The sequence below is a fragment of the Strix aluco genome, chromosome 4, assembly GCF_031877795.1.
Source record: "Strix aluco isolate bStrAlu1 chromosome 4, bStrAlu1.hap1, whole genome shotgun sequence".
Lineage (NCBI taxonomy): Eukaryota > Metazoa > Chordata > Aves > Strigiformes > Strigidae > Strix > Strix aluco.
The window spans coordinates 112,905,111-112,917,476 of NC_133934.1; the positions used below are offsets into that span (position 1 = coordinate 112,905,111).

Here is a 12,366-nt window from a genome sequence, read left to right on the forward strand (position 1 = left end):
ACGTGCAGTCTTTGTTCTGGAAACCTTCTGTGGGAGCAAATGCTGGCCCACAACAGACATTTGAGAGTAACACACAGAGCAATCCCTTTGACAACTGCCAGTGCTGTAACAACAATGGTAGCAGTAAGGCCAAGAGATTTTGTTTTTCTATGTAAAAATTATGTGGTTCATTGTTAAAAACAAATGCTACAGCTGAATGGAGTCTTTTATTTAATCTCGATGACAGGAACCCTAAAATAGAGTTGTTTTTCAGCTGGAGATAAAAAAAAAACAGCGAAGTTTTATTACCCATTCTTATAAACCTTACAAGATCTGTCTCCTTAGAAAGGTCACAAAAAGCCAGCGATCTTTTAGCACTTTCTAATCATGGCAGTTGATCTCATCATCGCTTGAGGGACTGAACAGCTTTATGACATGGGTGGTGAGCAAGGCTCTTTTATTTGGGACATGGCTGTTAATGCTGGCTACAAGCAATAACCACAACAAGGTCGGTTCAACTGACTGAAGGAAAACTACAATGTATTAAGCTCAACCACGAACTGTGTTCTGGCCACAACAGTAACTGAAAAAGAAATATATTTGAAAATAAAATTCTTACCTTTTGCAGCAGAATTTAACTTCTGCTACTTTCTCCAACATTCCTGAACTTGATTCAAAGATCAAGACAAAAGTAATAAAGATCAGGAGAAAGTGAACAGTGAGTATATTCCCCATAAGAACAGAAAAAGCTACTGGAGTCTGAATTAAAAGGCAGGACTTGCTCCAGTAAGTGAGCAGCCTCTGACCACCCCAAGCGAAGGAAGCAGCACGAGTGCTGCACTGGGAGAAGCTGCGCAAAGGGAAGGGCCCAGGGGAGAGATGCATGGAAGAGAAAAGTGACTGAAAGAAGAGTCATTGCTGCTATCACTGGAGGTTTTCAAGATGCTAGATAATCTCACCTAGGCTCCCTGTCCCACGAAAGGTTGGACCAGATAATCTTTCAAGGTCCATCCCAACCCGGGCTGCTCTGTGATTCTATGACTGAAGAGAAACACAAGCAGGAACACAATCAAGCTTCCTGCCTCTCTATGTCCCTTACAGGTCTTTAGAAGAAGCAACATTCTGCTTTGATGGGAGAGCAAACACACACACAATTTGTGGTGTTGCTGTTCTGACCTCCAATTCAGGAGCTCTGTCATTTCTGAAAGAAGCATGGATTTTAAAGATATGTGTTTTTGTTACAAAGACTAATCAATTACTTTTATAGCAAAACCAGCATCACTTGCAACCACAGCAATATTATACAGCTCTTAAGTAGTGCTGTAACACCATTTAAAATTCTGCATATTCACTGTTATATTTAAAATAATTTTAGAAAGGAGTAAATGAAGCGCAGCCTAAACTAAAATGTATTCGATCTTGTATTATGGTGCTACAGGCAAAACCAAGCCATAGGTTGTATGGCTTCGTCCAGCCATCATTTTCCATGTAACCAGATCTCACCACCTGGATGATCCTGATTGGTTTAGTGCTGTTAGTGAGTCTTCTCCTGAAAAACCTCTGGAACAGTTTTGGGTATTCAGTGGCTGCAGGCACCCTCTTTTCAGATGAAGATCCAGTTTCTGAGTACTTGGGTCTCAAGAGTAGGGATGCTGAACAGTCTTTTACATATTTCAGCATATTGTGTCTTACAAAATAAATATATTCTTTAAATTGTTACCATATTTCATATTACTTCTCTAGGAGCTTGCCTAAAGACTCTTGGAATAGAAGCTACTAATTAAACAATCATGTTTTAACTATGCTGCCTTCTTTGGTAAGACTTAAATATAGACCAGGCCTCTACTTCTCTTACAGTGATTGCCTGTATTTGGGTCAAAAGCGAGTAATCAATTACAAAAACTTGTTTAAAAGCGAGCTGCTTAGAGATGCATTATGGATACATTTTCATTTTTAATACACTCACAGTTCTATTAAATTAAGAAATAAAAAAAATAAAGTTCCTTTTGAATTTTCAAATATTCATGTATATTTTTCATAAATATTTGTACTAAAATGGTCACCTGTCAAAACATACAAATACAAGTCCAAAATAGATGCCTGCTCAAGCAAAGATTCAGACTTTTCTCACAGTGTATGTACAGATGTAAGGGCTGTTTGACTTGGTAGTTATATATACACACACATGCATACCAAGCTGAAGGAAATTACTGAAGTCTGCCAACTGGAGGACAGTGGAGCATCCATTTGGCAGATGTTTATTTCCTGTGCTGCTCACCAAACCGTAGTTGGCATGTGCTGAATCTCTACTGAACTCTAGGGAATGTAATTTCAAACAATAGAATAAGAAATGTGGGCAACATTCAACAGGAGGCTATTTATAAGAGGGTATCCTGTGGGAGCCAGCAATACTTCAGAGAAATGGATGCATTTTTGTGGGCAAAATGCAGCACTTGATTCCAGAATACTTGCAGCTAGAACTCCATTTTGATAGCAACTTATATAAAAGCTTAAAAAAACAAAAAACCCCAACCCTTAAAAAAAACCCTACATAGTACCCAAGTCCCAACAGAGTTCCTGTTTGAAGAGACAGGTCTAACTGTTAGTTCTGGATCTAGCTTCTGTATTTGCTCCACCCGTCTGGAGTCTTCTTTTAAACCTCCAACAGTAGATCCAGCTCTTCCATGGGTACCCGCACTCTCAATTCTTTTTCAGTTATTAGATCAAGCGTCTCTTGCAGATCATCAGGGAAGTACTCTACTGCATCCATATAGAGTACCTAGGAAGACAATGAGAACATTTTCTGTGCCATCCTTCTATTACAGCAAGAAACATAGTATAAAGAAGTACGTAGATATGTAAACAACTCTGTAGCAAGAACATAAGAAACATCATATATTTCTTTAAAATAATGGAAACAGAATTAGTACTTCTACAGTGACAGCAATGCAGATGTTTAACCAAGTCTTTTCCAACTCCTACTAAATTATTTGATTCAAAAAAGATAAAACACCGGTCAAGAGGCACTGGAGCATTTGCAGCGTATACAGACAGTACCTGAGGAGCTGCAGGTGCTCCTGAATAATTTTTTATACTATTAACTAAATACATTTTTATTTGCCTATATTTCTGCTACTACCATACTCATGATAAAACATGGTCTGAAAGACACGATCGCTTCTAGATCATAGAGAGGTATTGTCTCCTTGCCTCATGCAATGCAACACCTTTCTGTTCTGAAACACAAACAGCACCAACCACTATGTTTGTTTCCATTCCATATGCATCTCTTATTTGCAGAAAATCTTACAGTACTTTCCTTCAGAAATCTCTTTCATTTGCATATAACTCATTACCACAACAACTAAAGTCTAACCTTTTTTTTTTAAATACAGAACTTCAAAAATTAGAGTACTGTGACAAGTTTGTAATTTTTCTGTGCTTACCTTTGCCCAAGGACAATTTTGAAGGGCTTTATAAAACAATCCTTTACTTTTTTCTTTTTTTCCTAGTGAAGCCTGTGTGAGAAAAAAAATGTTCATGCTTCAATGCAGTAATAGCTGAAACAGTAACACACCTCTGAGACAAAGAAATTACTGCTGAAAAGCTCAGTGGTGTTCTGCTGAGGAATCCTTATTACTATATATTGTGGTAGCTATGCAATTTGACAGGTTACACTGGTGACACTGGTTACACTCTTCAATGTAATCGAAGAGATGTCTTTAAGGAGTTTCAGAGTTTTATTTGTAAGACAAGTAATAGAAAAAAGACTAACAGAAAGAGCCTCTGCCAAGTATTTCAGTTAAAGTCAGTGCCTTTGCCTATATTTGACAATACTGCAATGGGCAAGAGCACAAATCATTAACGAGAACTTACCCTCAATATGCTACACATACACTACACAAGAGCATGTTTGGTACAGCAAAGATGATGATAACACATTGGGTTTGTGCACTGCAGAGATCATGCACATACACTTTCTTACTCAGCAGAAGCTTGTTACAGCTGAATCTCCTTACGTACAAAACTGGATATATCAAATTAGCATCTATCTAAGGAGGAGTTAAAACTTCTTCCTCAAAGTACCCGTTCAGCTGCATGATACAAGTAGAGAGCTCACAGCTACTGTGAAGTTTAAAAAGAGATGGGTAGCAGAGGTCAGAGTGCTGAACAGTCTCCGTAGCTTCAGTCATCCCAGTTACAGGTAGAAATAATTACGAATTCTTGTGAAGAAATCTTTTGAATTGGGGTACTTTAAAACACACTTAAACAGGGGATTTTATGGCAAATCCAAAAGAAAAAAGCAGTAATTCCAAAATACATTAAATGTTTTGAGATCTTTGGAGAAGAAATCTTCAATCATGAGTTTACGTTTTCCCTTGCTCTGACTACATCAGCACTGCTGCTGAAATCAGCAGGTTCCCTTATCAATTCTTAAATCTAGAAATTCTTTTGCATATTATTAATACATTGGTTGTAGAAACTTGTGCTGTTCTGGTGTCATCATCTCTTTACTGAACAGCAATGCATTTCACCTACTGGAAACGAGTGCTGTCAGAGCTGTGCATTAAGATGCATAGGCATCTTTTGGAGCTCTGCAAAGAGTTGTCAGTAGCATTCTGCCTCCAAGTTTTTCACAGAATTACAGAGGTTGGAAGGGACCTCTGGAGACCATCTGCTCCAACCCTCTGGTCAAAGCAGGGTCAGCAAAAGCAGGCTGGTCAGAACCATGTCCAACTGGGTTTTGAATATCTGCACGGATGGAGACTCCATAACCCCTGGCCAACCTGTTCCAGTGTTTCACCACCCTCACAGTAAAAAAGCTTTTTCTTATGTTTAAACTGAATTTTATATATTTCAATTTGTGGTCACTGCCTCCTTTCCTGTCACTAGGCAGCACTGAGAAGACTGGCTCTGTCTTCACACCCTCACATGAGGTATTTATATACACTGACAGTATCTTCCAGGAGCCTTCACTTCTCCAGGCTGAACAATCACCAGTTTCCTAGCCTCCCCCTGTACAACACCTGCTCCAACCCCTTATTCATTTCCATGGCTCTTGGCTATTCAAAGGAACCTGGACAGGCCAACGGCTGAATATCGTGCATCAGCCACTCGTCTTGATTTTGTATCATCTGCAAGCTTGCGGACAGTACGCTCTCTCATCCTCCAGATCATTAATGAAGATGTTAAAGGACACTGGTCCCAGTATCAATCCCTGGGGTACAGCACCAGTGGCTGGCCTGCAGCAGAGTCAGCACTGCTGATCACCCCTGAGCCTGGCAGTTCAGGCAGATTGCAGTCCACCTCGCCGTCCACTTACCTAATCCATGCTTCATCAGCTTGTCTATGAAGATGTTACGGGAGGCAGTGGAGGAGGTTTGCTAAGGTTGGGATAAAACAACATCCACTGCTGTCCCCTCATCCACTGAGCTAGTCATCTCATCATGGAAGGCTATCAGATTGGTCAAACATGATTTCATAAAAAATAAATAGGAATTTAAGAGAAACAGTTCATTTCAAAATCTATATAAAAAAGTTTTGTGTTTTTAAACAGTGAGAAGCTTTTGCCCAAAATACCAGACACTGAATATCTAGACACACCCAAAGAGAAAACAGAGAGATCTACAGAACTTTGGGTAACACTGGGCAATCACAACTACTTCTTCTATCACCGTATCTGAAAATTTTAATGTTTCTAATTGATTTTGTTTCTCGGAACAGTTTTATCCAAAGCTATTACTGTAAAAGTATTATTTTCCTCCATCTTCTTAGCATCTAATATTCCTTCTTGTTCTTGTGAAAAATATTATCTTCCATGAACTAATCATTAGTGATAAAATACACACTGGGCGATTTTACTTTAGCTTACTGGAGTCTCATTAGTAGTTTGTAAAGAGTAACAGTGATTCAATTGTACCTTCCTATACACGAAGTTGTATAAAATATTTACAAGCATGTATTTGTGTAGAAATGGTCACAGTAACAGAAAGATCTTCTCAAACACAAAACAAGAGTCTCTCCTTCCCCTGCCTCCTCTGTATTTCACAGCCTGCTAACTGCTGTTCCCCTCTGACAACTTACTACACCAGAAGACGTGAACAAGTAATACTGTGGAATGAAATTTCCCTTACATGAGTTCCAAGCATTTCTTTTGTGTTTTCATCTTCCATATTGTACTTTGGAGAAGCAAGAAAAGAACCAAGATAACAAAACTGCCTATGTGAAGTTGATTTTATTTACGTATTTCCATGGTGAACTATGGAAGAAACAAACATTGTTGCTTTTCGGTGTTATGCTGCAATGCCAGTTAACGTAACCTTTATATGCTGCTTTTAAGACTCAGAAAGATTCTGAAAATTCAATGCAAGTTATAAAAGCTGTATCTATGTTTTCCCTACCATGCATTTATTTTTCATGTGGACTGCACCTTGCTTGCTCTAATGTTAATCAATCAAAATATCTTGGTCTGGGAAAGTTTTTATAGTATGGAGAAAATAGAGATAAAGTATTTGAGGGGCCCACATAAAACAGTCTTCTTGCCATCTTCTTTATTCCTGCATAAGTCAAAGCCATACAGATGTTCATGCATTATTTTTTCTAATTCAGATCTGGAAGTTGTTCCAGAGATGAAGTTAGAAAAGCTAAAGACCGATGGGAATTGAACCAGGTAGGGGATGTTGAAGAGAACAAAAAGGGCTTCTGTAAGTACATAGGTAACAAAATGAAGGGTAGGGAAAATGTGGGCCCACTGCTGAATGAGACAGGAGACCTGGTTACACAGGACATGGAAAAGGCTGATGTAGGGAAGGCCGTCTTTGCCTCAGTCTTTAGTAGCAAGCCTGGCCTTCAGGAATTCTGGGTCCCAGAGACCAGGGGGAAAGTGTGGAGCAAGGAAGATGTACCCTTAGTTGAAGAGGATCAGGTTAGGGAACACTTAAGCAAACTGGACATGCGTAAGTCCACGGGCCCTGATGGGGTGCACCCACAGGTGCTGAGGAAGTTGGGAAATGTCACTCTTGGCAATCTTTGATTGATCACAGCAACTGGGAGAAGTGCCCAAAGACTGAAGAAAGTCAAACGTCACTCCTATCTTCAAGAAGGAAGACCCAGGGAACTACAGGCCACTCAGCCTCACCTTGATCCCTAGGAAGGTGATGAAGCAGTTAATCCTGGAAACCATTTCCAGGCACATGAACAAAAAGAAAATAATCAGAAGTAGTCAGCATGAATTCACTGAAAGTCACATTTGACCAACTTGATAAACTGCTGTGATGAAATGACTGGCCTGATGGATGAGGGGAGAGCAGTGGACATTGTCTGGACTTCAGTAAGGCCTTTGACACTCTCCGCTAAGATCCTCCTAGACAAGCAGTTGATATAAGAACTGAATGTGCAGACAGTGAGGTGGATTGAAAACTGGTTCAACATCTGGGCCCAGAGGGTAGTGAGCAGTGGAACAAAGTCTAGTTGGAGGCCAGTAACTAGCAGTGTGTTCCTGGGGTCAATACTGGGTCCAATCCCATTTAACATCTTTGTTAATGATCTGGCTGATGGAGCAGAGTATATCCTCAACAAGCTTGCAGATGACACAAAACTGAGAGGAGTGGTTGATATACCTGAGGGTCATGCTGCCATCCAGAGGGACCACAACAGCCTGGAGAAAGCAGCTGACAGGAACCTCATCCAGTTCAACAAGGAGAAGTGCGAGGTCCTGCACCTGGGGAGGAACAACCCCATGCACCAATATATGCTGGGGGCCACCCAGCTGAAAAGCAGCTTGGGAGAAAAGGACCTGAGGGTCCTGGGGGACACCAAGTTGAACAGGAGCCAGCAATGTGCTCTTGCAGCAAAGAAAGGCTGACGGTATCCTGGGCTGCATTAGGCAAAATATTGCCAGCAGGTCCAGGGAAGTGATCCTTCCCCTCTGCCCAGCACTGGTGAGGCCACACATGTAGTGCTGTGCCCAGTTGTTGGGTTCCCAGTAAAAGACAGACATGCACATACTGGAGAGAGTCTAATGAAGGGCCACTAAGATGACTAAGGGACTAGGGCATCTCTCCCATGAGGAGAGGCTGAGAGTGCAGGGACTGTTTAGCCTTGAGAAGGCAAGGCTCGGGGGGGATCTTATCGATGTGTATAAACACCTGAAGGGATGATGTAAAGAAGAGGGAATCAGGATCTTTCCAGTGGTGCCCAGTGACAGGACCAGAGGCAACGGACACAAACTGAAACACAGGAGGCTCCATCTGAACATCAGGAAATGCTTTTTTACTGTGAGGATGACTGAGCACTGGCACAGGTTGCCCAGAGAGGTTGTGGAGTCTTCATCCTTGGAGATACTCAAAAACTATCCAGACACTGTCATGAACAACTAGCTGTAGATGGCCCTGCTTGAACAGTGGAGTTGGACAAGATGATCTCCAGAGTCCAATCTCAACCATTCTGTGATTCTGTGAAGTTATACAAAATCGGGATCTAGATTTGACTGAAATATCAAAGTCCTTATAATTTCCTTACAGAAGCCTAAAGTAAGTCTAAAACATAAATACAAGTCATCTTTGCTGATGTTGCTTATATAAAAATAATAAAATACTAAGTCCCTAAAATTTCATTCCTCTTTTCTTAGATTTTGTTACCCTGCCCACTTCCCTTTATATTGTGAGTAAGACTGGGCGGAATCCATCTCCTGACGTCTTATGACACATTTTTTATCTGCAACAATAACTTGCCTGCATCTGTATTAAAACTACACTGCCAGAAGCTAATACTCCTTCTAATCCATGTGAACTACATTTCCCTTAATATTCCCAGCAATAAGGAACATTACAATTCAAATATATAACCTTACAATCATATAGGTATGGCAGCATTTACCGTTCCTTTTTTTATACAGTACTGTAGCTGTGCTCATGAGAAATTCCAAATATAGTAAAAAAAAACCCAACCAAACCAAAACAAACAACAACAACACAACACTGATACTCTTCTTTTACTTACCATAAAGTTCAAATACATTCTCCACAGCAGTGGACAATGGGTACCATTTTCACTCTGAACTGCATGTTCAAATAGAGCTACAATTCTATTTGTTAACCCACTTTCAGGAATAGTAGAGTGTATTTCACCAACATCTGCCCTGAAACACAGAGGAAAAAAGAAATCACAATCCCTTAAATCCAAGCTAAAGGACCACATCCAGGTAAGAGAGGGTAAAGATCAACATACTGCCTCTGTTCACATAACACTGTATATAGCTAGGTTTTTGCATTTCACGCTACAGACTCTGAATGTTATAAACCAGATTTTTAGCATTTGCTAATCTAATCAACACATTTCTAAATGGGAAAATCAGTTAAAAAAAAGATAAATGAGGTATTTTTCTGAAAATTCTTTTAGCATGTTGAAAAATTAACCATGTCCAACCAGAGGAGATAATTTCTCTTTGAGTACAATAATCCACTATCATATGATCTTAAAACACTTATCTTAGTCTTCATTCAAGATAATTTATCATTCCAAGCTTGGCATAGCAGCTCAAACCAAACTCAAGTCTCAGTTAGCAAGCCTTCTGTTTCAAATTTACCCCTGACACCTTTGTAAGACCACACATTGGTCTTGGATCAAGGCCTAGATTACAGCTCTGGATCTCAACCATGATTACAATAATAATTTTCTTTTTCACCCAGAGATTTAAATGCCCTAAATTCCAGGCATAACACAAAAGCAGGTACATATTTTTTACTGAAGCACTGATTTCTATCTACAGCTGATACAGACTGGCTTATTTTTGATGCTTAATCTTGAAGAAACAGCCTGGAGCACTCATGGCAACATCACGTCTGTCTGTGTGCACTCTCTTAGCCTGCCACCCTTAACACTTGTTCCTAACTTGCCTCTTTTTTCAAGGCTCTTTGAGGTCATGTTTCCTCTCATCTTAACCTTTGCCATGAGGGAAAATGATGTAATCTACTCTGCGCCGAGTCAGACATCTAAGCATTGTACCTCACAGTGACTGATTTACTGTTCGTGTTCATTTCTTTTATTTAATTCCATGCACTTAAACAGCTGAAATACAAAACAGAATAGGAAATAGTCACATACAGTACAGATGTTTTCTTAGTTTGTCACAACATCATAAAACATTAGTTTTATGCATGACTGACAGGCCATTTATCTCTCTCTTACAGTAGTTCAGCTCTGCTCTTGCAACACCCAACTTGTCCCTATACAAATATAACCTATAGGAAAGGCTATGCTAGCAGAGTACAATCAGGAAAGGAACGAAGTGTCACAGAGAAAAATCATCATTCTGGAATTTTAACATCAGTTTCCAGTAACAACAATGAAAACCTATCATAGTGTCTGTAATTAACAGTAAATCAAATTACAATCCTCCTTCATATTTGGTCGCTGTAGAATTCTTATTACAATTTAGGATGACATACACTGACACTCAGGAACATCACTATCATGTATGCATGCTTGTTGCCAGACTGTGGCAATCAAAGCAGCGGGCGCGCCGTCATTTTAAAGTATACTGATAATTCTGTAATTTCATCAAGCATGAATGTTGTAAACTTACAGCTAAGTAAAGCTTCCAGATAACATTTTCCTAGAAATCTCTGTTACTATTTGCAGACACAAAGAACCAAGCTGCCAATGTTATTAGAGATACATAGGTAGCAGTGGATAGGTAGCTCCAAGCAACAGGTAGACAACAGGTTAGAGACTAAGCTTTAAAAATTAACACACACTTCTGTTCCCTACATCTCCTACCCTTTCCTCCTTCCCTGGGAGCAAAAAATATGAGCCCAGTCCACACTGCAAATTCAGGAAATTTTCAGCCTCTTCTACCTAGCAACAGCCTCATATGAAAACTAAACTAACTCTCAAGCACTCGCTATGGAAACGGATCTGGCACAACTGTATTCTGTGATCCAGGAGTAAAGTAGGGCAGCGAGCTCAGTCAGAAAGAAGCTGCAGTGTAGCTCTGTATTATGCTCCTTACTGTTGCAGCATTAAAATGGGGCAGTTTTCTAAGCTCACAGTGTCTACCTCAGCCATTTAAGCAGGCTCTGTTATTTAAAAATTACGTAAAGAAATGTGTACCATCTTAGTGTCAGTAGTGAGTAGTCAAACACAAAGCAACACACTATCTGATCCAGCGGAAGGGATGTGAGACTATCACCTAGGTCTTTAACTCTTTTCAGGATTCTGCCACTGACTCACTGCTCAGTCTTGAACAAATAACCTTCCCCAGCTACAGCTTCTTCATCTGCAAAATGAGAACTCTGATAGCATCTTCTCTCTTAAGTGATTATAGAGATCAAAAAAAGCATAACCACAAGGAACTGCAAGATATTACCTCCGGACATTTTCAGTGAGTTTTTTTCTCATCTGCTCTGCTTGGATTGCAAACAGCCATGGCTCTAAAGAGTTAGTAGACCTTGTGACACCATCAAAAAACCTTCGTGCTTTACTAGCACTGTGAGACTTCCTTTGGATGTGGATATATGACCTCCAAAGAGACTGGTTGCTAGGATACCGTTTCAGAGCCTCCATTAGTGCTTCTCGCAGAGGATTCAAAGGATAAACACTAATTTTCATGTGGAATTTGAGTAAATTTGTATGCAGCAGTGTGACAGCTTCAAGAGCAGTGGGAAAATTTTGAACGCCGAAATTCTCTCCAGTATTTTCACATTTCTGTGGACCAGAAGCTTCAAGTTTTTCTGAAGTCTGTGCATATATTAATACTGCAGCATCAATCCCAACAGTCAAATACTGGAACAGTGCGTAACAACCAACCAAGTTAACCAGCTGATTAGTATCACTGACCTGATCCTGATCAGAAACTGGAGTTTTACTTAAATAATCTTGCAGCGCATGCTCATATGTTTTACGAGCTTTCAAGACATTCACAGACAACACTTGTCCACTATAGGGCACATATGGTCCACTTTCAGCCAATCTGGTCAATATATGAGCAGGACGTGACATGACAGCTCCTTCTATACTTTCTAGTAGTTCCACTTCCAGCTGAGCATAAAGCAGACTGAGGCTGCAGAGCTGGGGACTTTTCAATCCTCCAGTCTCTACCGTGCAAAGAGCTGTGTCAAATACCTTCCTGGCATCATCAATGTTACCAAGCAGCCATTCTAGGTAGGCATACAGTTTCCAGAGAGAAAGGTCATTTCGATTCTCAGGTGCTTTAAGGAGATTCTTGGCCAACTTTTTACTCTTCCTCCCTTGTGCTTTCAGCTTCCTTTTGTTTTTTGCTTGGAGACACTGAACTACCTGCAGGGGATAATAAACAGAACAAATTTTGAGAGGGGTGGGAGAAGAAAGGAAAAAAAAAAAACCCAACCAACCTCACAGCATTTTTTA

The 12,366-nt window shown here is 40.1% G+C and overlaps 1 protein-coding gene across 5 annotated transcripts in view; it reads right to left on the reverse strand.

Annotated features, from left to right (window-relative positions):
• Positions 1-187: 187 nt before the first annotated feature.
• NRDE2 (NRDE-2, necessary for RNA interference, domain containing) overlaps positions 188-12,366 on the reverse strand; it is a 36,578-nt gene continuing 24,399 nt past the window's right edge. For 3 of the 5 annotated variants that reach the window (XM_074824920.1, XM_074824918.1, XM_074824921.1), the window contains exons 11-14: positions 11,348-12,276; positions 8,980-9,118; positions 3,426-3,497; positions 188-2,758 (exon numbers count right to left, since the gene is read on the reverse strand). In XM_074824920.1, coding sequence (XP_074681021.1) covers positions 2,633-2,758; positions 3,426-3,497; positions 8,980-9,118; positions 11,348-12,276 — 1,266 coding nt within the window. In that variant the 3' untranslated portion in view covers positions 188-2,632. The other 2 variants (XM_074824922.1, XM_074824923.1) reach the window with 2 other exon arrangements.